Source organism: Rhinopithecus bieti, unplaced genomic scaffold (assembly GCF_001698545.2).
Source record: "Rhinopithecus bieti isolate Rb0 unplaced genomic scaffold, ASM169854v2 scaffold_59762, whole genome shotgun sequence".
Taxonomy (NCBI): domain Eukaryota; kingdom Metazoa; phylum Chordata; class Mammalia; order Primates; family Cercopithecidae; genus Rhinopithecus; species Rhinopithecus bieti.
Genome location: NW_016822991.1, coordinates 187,718 through 200,536, shown reverse-complemented (window position 1 = coordinate 200,536; position 12,819 = coordinate 187,718). Strand labels below are relative to the sequence as shown.

General features: G+C 50.6%; 1 protein-coding gene across 2 annotated transcripts; it reads right to left on the bottom strand.

The window, feature by feature from the left end:
• Positions 1 to 1,737: 1,737 nt before the first annotated feature.
• GPKOW (G-patch domain and KOW motifs) lies at positions 1,738 to 12,385 on the bottom strand. Of its 2 annotated transcripts, none has more exons than XM_017861194.1 (11): positions 12,131 to 12,385; positions 11,208 to 11,362; positions 10,984 to 11,108; positions 8,317 to 8,426; positions 5,869 to 6,082; positions 5,305 to 5,437; positions 4,497 to 4,599; positions 4,167 to 4,290; positions 4,003 to 4,072; positions 2,196 to 2,281; positions 1,738 to 2,098 (listed from the first exon to the last, which is right to left on the bottom strand). In XM_017861194.1, exons 1-11 carry the CDS (start codon positions 12,304 to 12,306, stop codon positions 1,964 to 1,966), a joined length of 1,431 nt encoding a protein of 476 aa, XP_017716683.1. In that variant the 5' UTR covers positions 12,307 to 12,385; the 3' UTR covers positions 1,738 to 1,963. The 2 variants fall into 2 exon arrangements, with proteins under 2 accessions (XP_017716683.1, XP_017716684.1); XM_017861195.1 differs by having other exon boundaries at positions 5,365 to 5,437.
• Positions 12,386 to 12,819: the final 434 nt, after the last annotated feature.

Here is a 12,819-nt window from a genome sequence, read left to right as displayed (position 1 = left end):
AAAAAAAAAAAAAAAAAGAGCTGACCTGTCCGTATCTGCCACCAAACACAGCCCCGGCAGCAACCCCCATCACCTCAATAATTGACTTCTCTCTGAAAGGCAAAGAAACTGCTTCCTGAGTCTGCTGCTACAAATTCAAGGCTTGGTGTATGGACACTTTTTAACAGAAGCAGCCCCCTGCTGTGGAAACTTCTGGAGGCTTGGCAGAAGAGGCAGATGCCTTTTAATCTACATCTTGCCCAATCCCTGTGATGTGAAAAAAGCCAGTCTGGACAAATTGTACAGGTCACAGTCCCCAGCTTCTGAGGGGCCTGTAGAGAATTCTCGGGCTCACAGAAGCCGTTGCTGCAGTAACCACTGCTGCAAGAGCAACTTTGGCAGCAGGCAGGTGCCAGGCAGCAAGCTGAGAGAACACTGCACATACTCAAAGCGTCTTCAGATACAAAGCTTTGTTTGTGCACAGTGAACAAGGGGCAGATTGGGAAAGCCTCCTTATATTGTCCACATTTCCCTGAATGTAAGGAACCCTGTCCTCAAAATGGGGATCAGCAGGGCTCCTTTCAAGGCAAAGCAGAAAAAGCCCCAGTGGCTTGTCAGGGGAGACCAGGAGCTCTGGCTGGAGCTAGGTGTTCTGGACAAAGGGCCATATTCAAGAACTTTGGGCCCCATTTTCAAGCGTAGGCTTAGGAAAAAGATGAATTCCAGGAAATCTGAAGCTGATGAGATATCTACTTTAGCATTGTGGCACAGGGAGAAGATGGAAGGTGTCTGAAATGGCCGGGTTATGTGGTGTTACAGGGCAGAGACAGAGCCCCAGTGCCATTCCCTGGGGAGCTTTAGCCCTTCTCAAAGGTGCTACCAAGGCTGGTTTATTATGACTGGAGAACGCAGGAGGCCTCCTTGACAGAGTGAAGTGCATAAAGCATAGGAAACGGACTACTGGACATGAGAAGTTGGGAACATCCTCCCTATGATTAAAAAAATACAAGCCAGAGACCAGGCGCAGTGGCTCAGTGCCTCCAGTGCCTATAATCCCAGCACTTTGCGAGGCTGAGAAGGGAAGATCACTTGAGCTCAGGAGGTCAATGCTGTGAGCTATGATTGCACCACTGCACTCCAGTCTGGGCAACAGAGGAACACCCCAGGCTCAGCATATTCTCTGGGGGTCCTGCTCTAAACTGAGAGTGAAAGCATACTCTGCTGCTAGTTGCTAGAGTTCTTGCTCAGGAAGTTGTTCAGAGATATAATATTTCAGATTCCACAGCAGCTAAAGATTTTTTTTTTTAGACAGAGTCTAACTGTCCCCCGGACTGGAGTGCAGTGGTGCGATCTGGGCTCACTGCAACCTTTGCCTCCTGGGTTCAAGCGATTCTCTTGCCTTAGCCTCCTGAGTAGCTAGGATTATAGGTGTGCACCATCACACCTTGATAATTTTTTGCATTTTTGTACTTTTAGTAGAGACAGTGTTTCACCTTGTTGGCCAGTCGGGTCTTGAACTCCTGGGCTCAAGCGATCCACCCACCTCAGCCACCTAAAGTGTTAGGATTACAGGCATGCACCATTGTGCCAAAGCTCATAGTTTCTATATTCCAAGAGTGAGCTCACAATCAAATGAGTCCTTTAACTTGTCCTGTACCCTGAGCAGAAAAGCAAGGCTGAAAAATGAAATGGTTCCCACCTCAGTCAACTCAGTTCCCACCTTAACTCGCAGCTCATCATACCACTTATGATTTCATCTTTCTATTAAGTACTTGAAATGGTTTTTATTACACCCTAAATTTTGGTAAACCTTGGGTTTGTTTCTAGCTTCCCTACTGGTTTACCCATCCCTTTCCCTTGTCCTTGTCCCAGGACTGCACCAGAAGTAGAGGATGGAACAATGATCTTCCCACCTTCTTGAAGGCAACTTTCTCATATGGTACAGAACTGGTACCAGCCTAGGGGATGGGAGGAGTCCCATGGGTCAGTCATCATCTGTGTCACTAGGGCCCATGTACTGGCAGATGGCATCGTAGTGAAGCTCCACCACCTGATTTTCTCTTGGCAGCTGCACCAAAGCCCGGCTCCGTGCTCTGTCCCGGCTCAGCAAATGTCCCACCTGGAACAGAGGTGAAGTGGAATCAACAAGGCCAGCCTAGACCCTGGGACAGACCCTGAACGACCCACAAACCTCTACTGCCAGGTCTGAGACTCACCCTTCCAGCCTGTGGGCCCAGCACGACCATCACACGGTCACCCTCTGCCTTGGGAACCAGGGTCTCCAGCATGTCTTCCCTCAGGCCTACAGATAACAGAGAGGGGAGTGAGGCCCACAGCAAGGACCAGCCCAGCCAGCATCCTGTCAGAAGGGCCTTTCCTGGCCAGGCGTGGTGGCTCACACTTGTAGTCCCAGCACTTTGGGAGGCTGAGGTGGGAGGATCGCTTGAGCCCAGGAGTTCGAGACCAACCTGGGCAAGATGGTCAGACCTCGTCTCTACAATTTTTCTTTTTTTTTTGTTTTTTGACATCGAGTTTGGCTCTTGTTGCCCAGGCTGGAGTTCAATGGTATGATCTCGGCTCACGGCAACCTCCACCTCCTGGGTTTAAACGATTCTCCTGCCTCAGCCTCCTGAGTAGCTGGGATTACAGGCGCCCACTACTGTGCTTGGCTAATTTTGTATTTTTAGTACAGACGGGGTTTCGACATGTTGGTCAGGCTGGTCTCGAACTCCTGACCTTAGGTGATCCACCCTCCTCGGCCTCCCAAAGTGCTGGGATTACGGGCATGAGCCACTGCACCCAGCCTACAAAAATTTTAAAATTAGCCAGGCGTGGTGGTGAGTGTCTGCAGTTCCAGCTACTCAGGAGGATGAGGTGAGAGGATGGCTTGAAACCAGGAATTTGAGGTGGCAGTGATCCATGATGGTGTCACAGCACTCCAGCTCATGCCTGTAATCCCAGCACTTTGGGAGACTGAGGCAGGCGGATCACTAGGTCAGGAGTTCGAGACCAGCCTGGTCAATACGGTGAAAACCTGTCTATTAAAAATACAAAAATTAGCTGGGTGTAGTGGTGGGCACCTGTAGTCCCAGCTACTCAGGAGGCTGAGGCAGAAGAATTGTTTGAATCCAGGAGGTAGAGGTTGCAGTGAGCTGAGATCGCGCCACTGCACTCTAGCCTGGGTGACAGCAAAACTGTGTCTCAAAAAAACAAACAAACAAACAAACAAACAAAAAAGAAGGGCCTTTCCCGTATTCCCTGGAGCCACTCTACACCCTGTTGACAGATGGAGTCCCACCACATCCATTTCACAGATGAAGAAGCCTAAGGAGTAGTTTACAAAAATCACTGTAATAAAAGGAGCATGTCTATATGGTGGTGGTGATAACAACAGGCACTTTTTATTGTGAGCATGTTTTAACCCCTGCCCTGCACTGAGAGCTCACTACACATCCCTTCACTAAGGCACCAATCACAAGAGGAAGAAATAGTAATTTCCATGCTAATTTGACAGACCGGAGGCTGGGTGCAGTGGCTCACGCTTGTAATCCCAGCACTTTGGGAAGTCGAGGCGGGAGGATTGCTTGAGGTCAGGAGTTCAAGACCGGCATGGCCAACATGGTGAAACTCCATCTCTACTAAAAGCACAAAAATTGGCCAGGTGTGGTGACGCTTGCCTGTAATCCCAGCTACTCAGGAGGCTGAGGCAGAAGAATTGCTTGAACCCGGGAGGTGGAGGTTGCAGTGAGCCGAGATCACGCCACTGAACTCCAGCCTTGGTGATAGAGCAAGACTTTGTCCCCCCAAAACAAAGAAAGAAAGAAAAAGAAAACTTGACAGACTGGGAGAGTGGAGTGAGGCTCAAGATAACCACCATCATGGAAGTGTTTAATGCTCTATAAGAGGATGCTAGGCCTTGCAAAATACCTGAACTCTGCCCAACCTCCCAGCTTTGCCTGGGCCAGGCTCTGGGCCTAAGACACTCTTCTTGATCAACCTCCAGCTGCCATCACTCAAACTCACCTTCCAGGACTCGGCCTTCATCTGTCCGACATACACAGCTATCTGGGCTTAGGACATCTTCAATTATCATCTGGGGATACAGGTCAGGGGGATGTGAGATTTTAGAGAGGTAGGGGGGCCCAGTCCCTGGGGGGAGAAGGGGACTCAAGCTGCAGGGTTTCCACCTTGGTGTTGTAATATTGGCCTCCTTTGTACATCTTGTCCACAAAACGCACGCGCAGGTCCCTGTGCAACCAGTGCTGACTCCTGGGGGCTGCTTTCTCACTCTTGGCTGCAGGCCCATCCAGTCTGTGGAGAAGGTCTGAGCATCAGGCTTAGCTCTTCATCAGATGCACTTTACAGTTGCCCTCCCTTTGCCTATGCTATGAAACCCACCCACAATGCAGTTCCCAGTTCCTTCTACGAGCCTGCCTTGCCTTGGAAGCCTTCCCTGGCTGCTCGAGCCTACCCACAGCCCTGCCCTCTTGACCCCTCCCATATGCTCAGAGTCCCACCGGTCTGGAAGGTGTTTCCGCTTCCTCTCTGAGTTGTCCTGCTGGACGTGGAGTTCTTGATTCCGGACGGTCTTCCGTGATGAGGCAGTTCCGTTCTGTTGCCCTGGGGAAGGAAGTTTTGCTCACCTGGCCTGTTCAAGAGGTTAAGAGAACCAGGACAGAGCCTCAGTGTCTCACTGCCCTTTCCTTCCAAGGCCATGTCTCAGCCTAGAGCCACCTCCCACCTGCCAAAGTACCCCTCTCACCCCTCATGTATTTGCTAGTAGAATGCCTCTCCCCGACCTCTTAACCATTTCAGCTTCCTTCAGGAACCCTCCCATAGCTGACCTAGCCCACACCAACAATGCTCACCTAGTGTCGACTAGAGATTTCCGGAAAGCTCTGTCTGTACCCATTTGCCAAACTGCCCCATCCTACTGAAATGCCTTCGCCTGTGCTGTTCTGTCTGTCTAGAATTCCTTCCTTCTTGGTCACACCCTAATCCTAGCAGTTCTCACTCCCTAGTAAAAGAGAGGTTCATCACCCCAAATGGACAAAGATCTCGAGGGTAGGAATTGCTTTCTGCACCTGTTTCTTCCCACTCAGAGACAGGCTACAGACCCCGGGGTACGACATTGACCTTTCTCCAATCAAATGGAATAAGTCACTTATGTCCATTCTCACCTCCTGACCTGTGATTGGAAGTCATACCTGCCAGGCACACTGCTGCCCCTCCCTGCTGCAGATCTAAAACCACCCCATGAGCCAGGCCCTGCCACCCCTAGGAATGCGTCGTCAACTCCCCTAGCTCTACAAGAGGCTCACTCACTAAGGTCCAAGGTGTTCTTGTTAAACTCCTGCTGGGAGACAGGCCGCAGGCGGTACTCACTAACAGTCACCACCCGGCTCCCCACAGCCAGACGAACCATGGCCCGAACATTGTCAGGATCGAGGCCTTCCACCTAAAGTGTTGAGGGGAAGAAGTCAGGTAGGGGTTGTGGACTCCACCCACATTCCTAGGACCAAGATGTCAATCCCTTACCTCTAAGAGGCCTGCTTCCTCTGTCTTCCCAACCAGACTCTGACCCCTAAGTGGGACCAGGTCTGGTTCCTGTGTCTCCCTCAGCTGACTGTGGGGCTTCCTTGGATCCTTTAAGCATTTAATCCTCAGAGACTTGTGGCATATGGCACTCTCTTCCTTTTAGCTGGGAACTGAGGCTCACAAAGGCCAACAAGTGGTCCCGGGTTACTGAGTGAGGCAGTGGGCCAAGCAGACCTAAAAGACTAGGACTCCCAGCCTTTCTACCTCAAACCCAATTATTCCTCCATCTGACCCTCGGATCAACCTTCCCTGCTGCCTGTTTTGGGCTCCCAGGATATCTTGGTTCCTTACCTTCCCATAGAGGCCTCGGTGAGGGCCAGAAAGAACCACCACAGCTCCTCCTGGCACCAGCCCTTGGAGCTGATCTTCCTTATCCTTCTCTTGCTCCTCATCTGGCCTTGGCATGTAGGAGGGGCCGGTGGGGGTCAAGGCCTGGGCCTCAGTCAGGTTGGCACCCAGCCCTAACCCCTTGGGCCTCAGTGAGTTGACACAGGGCTTCACTACTCTGCAGGGAGAATATGGGTTTGTTGGAGAGGATGCAATAGTCTTCAACACCTTATTTACCTCCTCTCCCTGCCCAAACCCCCGCCCCCACCATTGACATTTTCTTTTCTTTTCTTTTCTTTTCTTTTTTTTTTGGAGATGGAGTTTTGCTCTTGCCATCCAGGGTGGAGTACAATGGCTCGATCTCGGCTCAATGCAACCTCCGCCTCCTGGGTTCAAGCGACTCTCCTGCCTCAGCCTCCCGAGTTGCTGGGGTTACAGGCGCATGCCACCATGCCCAGCTAATTTTTGTATTTTCAGTAGAGACAGGGTTTCACTATGTCAGTCAGGCTGGTCTCGAACTCCTGACCTCAGCTGATCCGCCCTCTTTGGCCTCCCATAGTGCTAGGATTACAGGTGTGAGTCACCGTGTCTGGCCCCCATCGATATTTTCAAGGTTGCCCTTTCCGATCTCATATTAGGACTGTTTTTGACCTACAGAAACAGCAATTTCATTTGGTTCAACCTAATAACATGTGGCATATACCATCTATTACATGATATCTACAGTGAGATCAGAGGCAGATCACTGTAACCAAATATATACTATTTCTACAGGGGAAATCATATGAATATTCACACCAAGCAGGAGAAACGGACTATAAATACTCAACATGGTTGGGCACGGTGGCTCATGCCTGTAATCCCAGCACTTTGGGAGACCGAGGTTGGCAGATCACCTAAGGTCAGGAGTTCAAGACAAGCCTGGCCAACATGGGGAAACCTCATCTCTACTAAACATACAAAAATTAACCAGGCGTGCTGGTGCATTCCTGTAATCTCAGCTACTCAGGAGGCTGAGGCATAAGAATCACTTGAACTCGGGAGGTAGAGGTTGCAGCGAGCTGAGACTGTGCCACTGCATCCCAGCCTGGGTGACAAACAGAGACTCCATCTCAAAAAAAAAAAAAAAAAAAATCAACGCCAATTCAGGTCATAGTTGGCTGCCAATGGGTTATGAAAAAAATGTTTGGTTTTCAGAATTCTTGAGTTTGCAATTGCAAAGAAAGGGTTGTAAGTCTGCATGACAATAGCAAATGTTTAGTCTACGCTTTCTTGGGGTCAGGGCCTACTGTATGTGCTTTACGTATATAATTTCTTGTTTTTTTTTTTTGAGATGGAAGTCTCACTCTGTCGCCCGGCTGGAATGCAGTGGCGCGATTTTCGGTTCACTGCAAGCCTCCGCCTGCCGGGTTTCACGCCATTCATCCTGCCTCAGCCTCGCTGAGTAGCTGGGGACTATAGGATCCCGCCACCATGCCCGGCATAATTTTTGTATTTTCTTCTTTTTAGTAAGAGAACGGGCTTTCACCGTGTTAGCCAGGATGGTCTTGATCTCCAGACCCTTGTGAGTCCACCCGCCTCAGCCTCGCCAAAGTGGCTGGGATTACAGGCATGAGCCACCACATCTGGTCTCTAATTTTCTTTTCTCTTTGGTTTTTTTTTTTTTGAGATGGAGTTCCTCGCTCTGTCGCCCGGGCTGGAGTGCAGTGGCTGGGATCAAAGCTCACTGCAACTCCGCCTCCCCCAGGTTTACCGCCATTCTCCTGCTCTCAGCCTCCCGAGTAAGCTGGGACTACAGGCGCCCGCAACCCTTGGCCTGGCTAGTTTTTGTATTTTTTAGTAAGAGATGGGGTTTCCCAGCCCGTGTTAGCCAGGATGGTCTCAGATCTCGTCTGACCTCGTGAATCTGCCCGTCTCAGCCCTCCCAAAGTGCATGGGATTACAGGCTTGATCCACCGCGCCTGGCCTAATTTCTATTCTTAAAATTAATTAATCTTTTGTAGAGATGGGGCCTCCCTATGTTGCCCAGGCCAGTCTCAAACTCCTGGGGTTAAGTGATCCTCCTGCCTCAGTCTCCCGAAGTGCTGGGATTACAGGCATGAGCCACTACCTGGCCTATGTGTATAATTTCATTTAACTCTCACAACAGACCTGTGAAGTCAGTACTATTACCTCCATTTTTCAGATGAAGAAATTGGTGTCCCTAGAGGCAGACTTTATATAAATGGGATTCTATTAGAGTTTCAAAGGGCAAATGGGAGTTTAAAACAGTAGTAGAAGGGGCTACTGAATTAGTTAGGGCGATAATGTATCCTCCCTCCCTGCCTGGAGTGGTTCTGGTTTGGCAATGACCCTGGGGATCTTGATTGCAGCCTGATCTGTCTGTCCCCTCGCCCCTATCCCAGAACTCACTGATTGAAGGTGCGGCCGATGCCCTCGCCAGGTTTCCAGCCCATGCCCCGCAGCATGGCCAGCCCATAGGCCTCCACAGGGACCGCCTCATAATTAGCCTCCTCTGGCACCTACAGGTTCAGGTAGAGGAAGGAGGGTCAGGCTTTGCTTACACTGGGTCCTCTGTCTGAAGTGCACTTGCTGCCACCCACTGGGAGACCTGCTACGCATCTTTTCCAATCAGCTCAAGGGTGTTTTGATTTCCTCTTTCCATCCCTCACTGTACTCCTCCGTGTTCAGTCCTTCAACAAATAGAAAGCACCTAGTCTATGGCAAGTACTGTTCTAGGTACTGGAGATGAAGCTGTGAACCAAACAGACAAAAACCCCTACCCTTGCAGAGCTTCTGATCTAGTTGTGGAGACATACTATAAATAAAACCCAGAAAACATGATATGTCAGGTGGTGACGTAAAGAACAAGAAAGCAGAGTAAGAAGAAGCAGAGGGATGGAGAGGGAGTGCCTCTGGGTTGACATTTAAGCAGAGATCAGGAAATGATAGCAGAGGGAGCCATGAGGATATGAGAAGAAAGTGTCCCGAGCTGAAAGCACAGTAACAGCAAAGGCCCTGAAGCTGGACAAGGCTTGGTATGTGTGAGGGATAAAAGTCACCATGACTGAAATGGAGATAGTGAGAGTAGAGAGCAGAGAAGGGTGGGGAAGAGATCAAATCAGGAGAGCTGGGCAGGAGTCAGAGGACCCTGAGCCAGGTGGGAGCCGTAAGAGGGACCAGTGAGGAAATTACTCTAATAGTCCAGATGAGAGATGCTGGTGGCTCAGCCCTTTGCAGTGGTATTGGTGGTGGTGAGAAGTGGTCAGTTCTGGGTGTCATTTTGAAAAAAGATGAAGGATTGCGCTGGCAAACTGTATGGGGCATGAAATAAAGAGGGGAATTGAGGATGACTCCAAGGTTTTCTTTTTTTTTTTTTTTTCTTGAGATGAAGTCTTGCTCTGTTGCCCAGGCTGGAGTGCAGTTGCACAATCTCAGCTCACTGCTACATCAGTCTCCTGGTTTCAAGCGATTCTCCTGCCTCAGCCTCCTGAGTAGCTGTGATTACAGGCATGTTCCACCATGCCCGGCTAATTTTTGTATTTTTACTAGCGATGGGGTTTCGCCATGTTGGTCAGGCTGGTCTCGAACTCCTGATCTCAGGTGATCCGCCCACCTCAGCCTCCCAAAGTGTTGGGATTACAGGCTCGGCCGACTCCAAGGTTTTTATGCTGAGTGAGAGGAAGGATGGATGGAATTTTGGTCACCTGATATGTATAAAGCTGCAGGAGGAGGTTTATAGAGGGAAAAATTAGAGGAATGAGGTTAAAGCTGGAACAGGATGAAAGGATGAAGAGGGAAGTGAGGGTCTTTTCCTTTAAAGATGAAGGAGCTGGGCACAGTGGATCCTGCCTGTAATCCCAGCACTTTGGGAGGCCGAGGTGGGTAGATCACCTGAAGTCAGGAGTTCAAGACCAGCCTGACCAACGTGGCGAAACCTCGTTTCTACTAAAATACAAAACTAGCCAGGCGGTAGTGACACGTGTCTGTAATCCCAGCTACTTGGGAGGCTGAGGCAGGAGAATCGCTTGATCCCGGGAGCGGGAGGCTGCAGTGAGCCGAGATCATATCACTTCACTCTAGCCTGGGCCACAGGGCAAGACTCTGTCTCAAAAAACAAAAAACAAACAAACAAAAAAAAAGTTGAAGGAAATCAGAGCACATCTGAAGGCTGAAGAGAACAGTTCAGTTGAAAGAGAGTGTTCTGGGGCTGTAGGAGAACTAGACTCCAAAGAAGCAATGCAAGAAATTTATGAAAGAAGAGGTGAAAAGTCAGGTCTGTGGGTATGAAAGACAGACTTGGTTACTCCTGTAGACACACCTCTCACATCTCCTCTTGTCACCTCCCATCATCACTCCTTCCCATTCACTCCAGACACACCACATGTTGCCTCACTGATGGACACACACCACATCGATTTTCTGCCACTATGCCATTGCTTGGGCTGTTACTACCAACAAGAGTACTCACTCTGTTCTTCCCTCTCACTAAACCCTACTTATCCTTCCAGACCACTCTGGTCTAAGTCCCCAGCATCTCTAGCCTGGACTACTCATCCCCTTGCTTCCACCTTCACTAATGAGTCTGTTCACAGCAGCCAGAGGGATGCTGTCAAATCATAAATCATATTTCATCTATGCTCAGGGCTTGCCCAGGCTCTCATCTCACTCAGAGTAAAAGCCAAAGTCCTCACAATGGCCTACAAGGCCCTGCCTTGTCTAGCACCCCCATCTCCTTTCTGACTTCGTCTACTATCCCTTCCCCTCACTCATTCCACTTCAGTCACACTGGTCTCCTTGGTGTTCCGCAAACACTCTAGGCAGTGTCTACCTTCAGGGCCTTTACATTTCCTGTTCCCTTTGCTGCACACCTCGTTCAGATAATCCTAGGATTCAAGTATGTTTTTAGCATCCAGATATCCAGATTCATTTGGTAATGCTTCCAAAAAGGATGATAGGAGAAAGGACAGGTGGCGGGCCTCTAGCACACACAGACTTTCCCCGCTATGTGCAGGGACACAGCCTGGCAGACAGGGCAAAGAAAGGCTGGGGCAGGAGGGGGACAAGGGGCCAGCTCACTGTCTCTGCCCGGGGTTCGCTGTCTGCCCCTTCCCCGCTGGGGGTGCATCCTTTCTGGATCATGGGGATAGCGAGCGTGGGGTCGACACCCGCATTCTCTCTCTCTTCCAGAGACTTCTTGGATTCTAAGGGAAGAATAGGAGGGAGCAATGAAGTCCCACTCTATCCTTCCACCTTCTTCATCTTCTTCCTTCACTGGGGAAGGGTAAAGGGGCATCACTCACCCTCAATGAGCTCCTTCACAGCCTGGGACAGCACCCCATCTGCCAAGGCCTCAGTATCTGTGGATGGCCCAGGGGGCCGGGCTGGTGGCTGCCTGCGATGGCCATTCTGGATCAAAGGGATGACGAGTTCCTTGGGGGCTTCCTGGGGCTTCACACTGATGTGGACACAGAGGGGTGGGGTTGGGAGAATGGCAGTGTCAGTGGGTCACACTCCTTTATTCAGAGAAAACACGAGAGCCAAACTCACCCCAGCCCCACAGACCATGCCTTCTCTACTCCATGTCTGGATCTCCTGTACCTCTCTGATAGTGCATTCTTTGGATTATCTCCCCAGTGCCCCAACTCGTAAATGTCAGTGCCTTCGAGAAACAAGTCCTGGACTCTCTGTTTAACTCAAGACCGGCTTCCACAATGGCCCACAAATCACTATCTTCAGCCTAGACCCTCCCCAGCTCCAGGTTCCCAAACAGCTTCCTAGATGCCTGATTCTCTTCTGGAAATCCCTCCCTCAGACTCTCCTCTCCTCATTAAGCTGATGGTGGCCTCCATCAACCTGAATCTGCCGCTCCTTCCCGTTCCCCATATCGGAGACCTACCACTTCAGCTGAGACACTAGCAAGTCCTGTCATTTTCTCATTCTTTCCTTCTCCCAGAACGCACACACCTCAGTGTCTTCAAGTCCTAGACACTTCTTAGTAATACATCCTTTCTTCGCAATTCCCACGGCTATCAGGCCCAATTTCCCCACCCCTTCTATACACCCCTCCTATAAACTCCCGCCTTCTGGCCTCCACGAATTTACTCAGGCTGTGTTTCAGGCTTAACAGGTCACTGTCACCAAGACAAACGACTGAGTGAGATTCCTCCCTCCCGCTTACGCCCACCGCAGCGATTTCCAAGGTGTGAAAGACCCAGCGCGTCACCTCTGCAGCTCCCTCCCTTCCACGGTTTTCAAGAAATCCTTCTCCTCCGGAGATGGCCTCGCGCCGTCTCTCGAGTCGGCCAGCCGCCTCCGTGCGGACATGCGAGTGAAGCTGAATGAAATTGGGGCAGTGGAAGCAGCCGTCAGCGGCAAAACACCCTCTTCGGAGTCAGCCATCTTGCCCCTTTTCCCAGGCCCGCGCGCTGCTTGCTGGGAAATTTAGTTTGGGTTCAGATCGCTAGGGGCCGGCCAAAGTGCGTAAAAACTACCTTCCCATCAACCACTGTGGCACCGGCGGGAGGGGGCGGTAAGGGGCCGTGGGAAGTAATTGTCGCTCTTTCAAACGTCGTGGGAGTGCGTCGCGCCAAGTGCACAGGGAAATGTAGTTTTTTGTTTTGTTTTTTTGTTTTTTGTTTTTTTTTTTTTTAAAGATGGAGTCTTGCTCTGTTGCCCAGGCTGGAGTGCAGTGGCGTGATCTCGGCTCACTGCAACCGCTGCCTCCTGGGTTCAAGCGATTCTCCTGCTGCAGCCTCCCGAGTAGCTGAGGCTACAGGCATGCGCCACCACGCCCGGCTAATTTTTGTATTTTTAGTAGAGACGGGGTTTCACCGTGTTAGCCAGGATAGTCTCTATCTCCTGACCTCGTGATCCGCCTGCCTCGGCCTCCCACAGTGCTGGGATTGCAGGCGT

Excerpts from the sequence above, each read along its gene's own strand:
- GPKOW (XM_017861194.1), bottom strand. The coding sequence starts at position 12,306 with ATGGCTGACTCCGAAGAGGGTGTTTTGCCGCTGACGGCTGCTTCCACT. Across the intron at positions 11,363-12,130 it reads GAAGGGAGGGAGCTGCAGAG|TGTGAAGCCCCAGGAAGCCC; the intron begins GTGACGCGCTGG and ends TGTCCACATCAG. Across the intron at positions 4,291-4,496 it reads CGGAAACACCTTCCAGACCG|ACTGGATGGGCCTGCAGCCA; the intron begins GTGGGACTCTGA and ends CCTTCTCCACAG.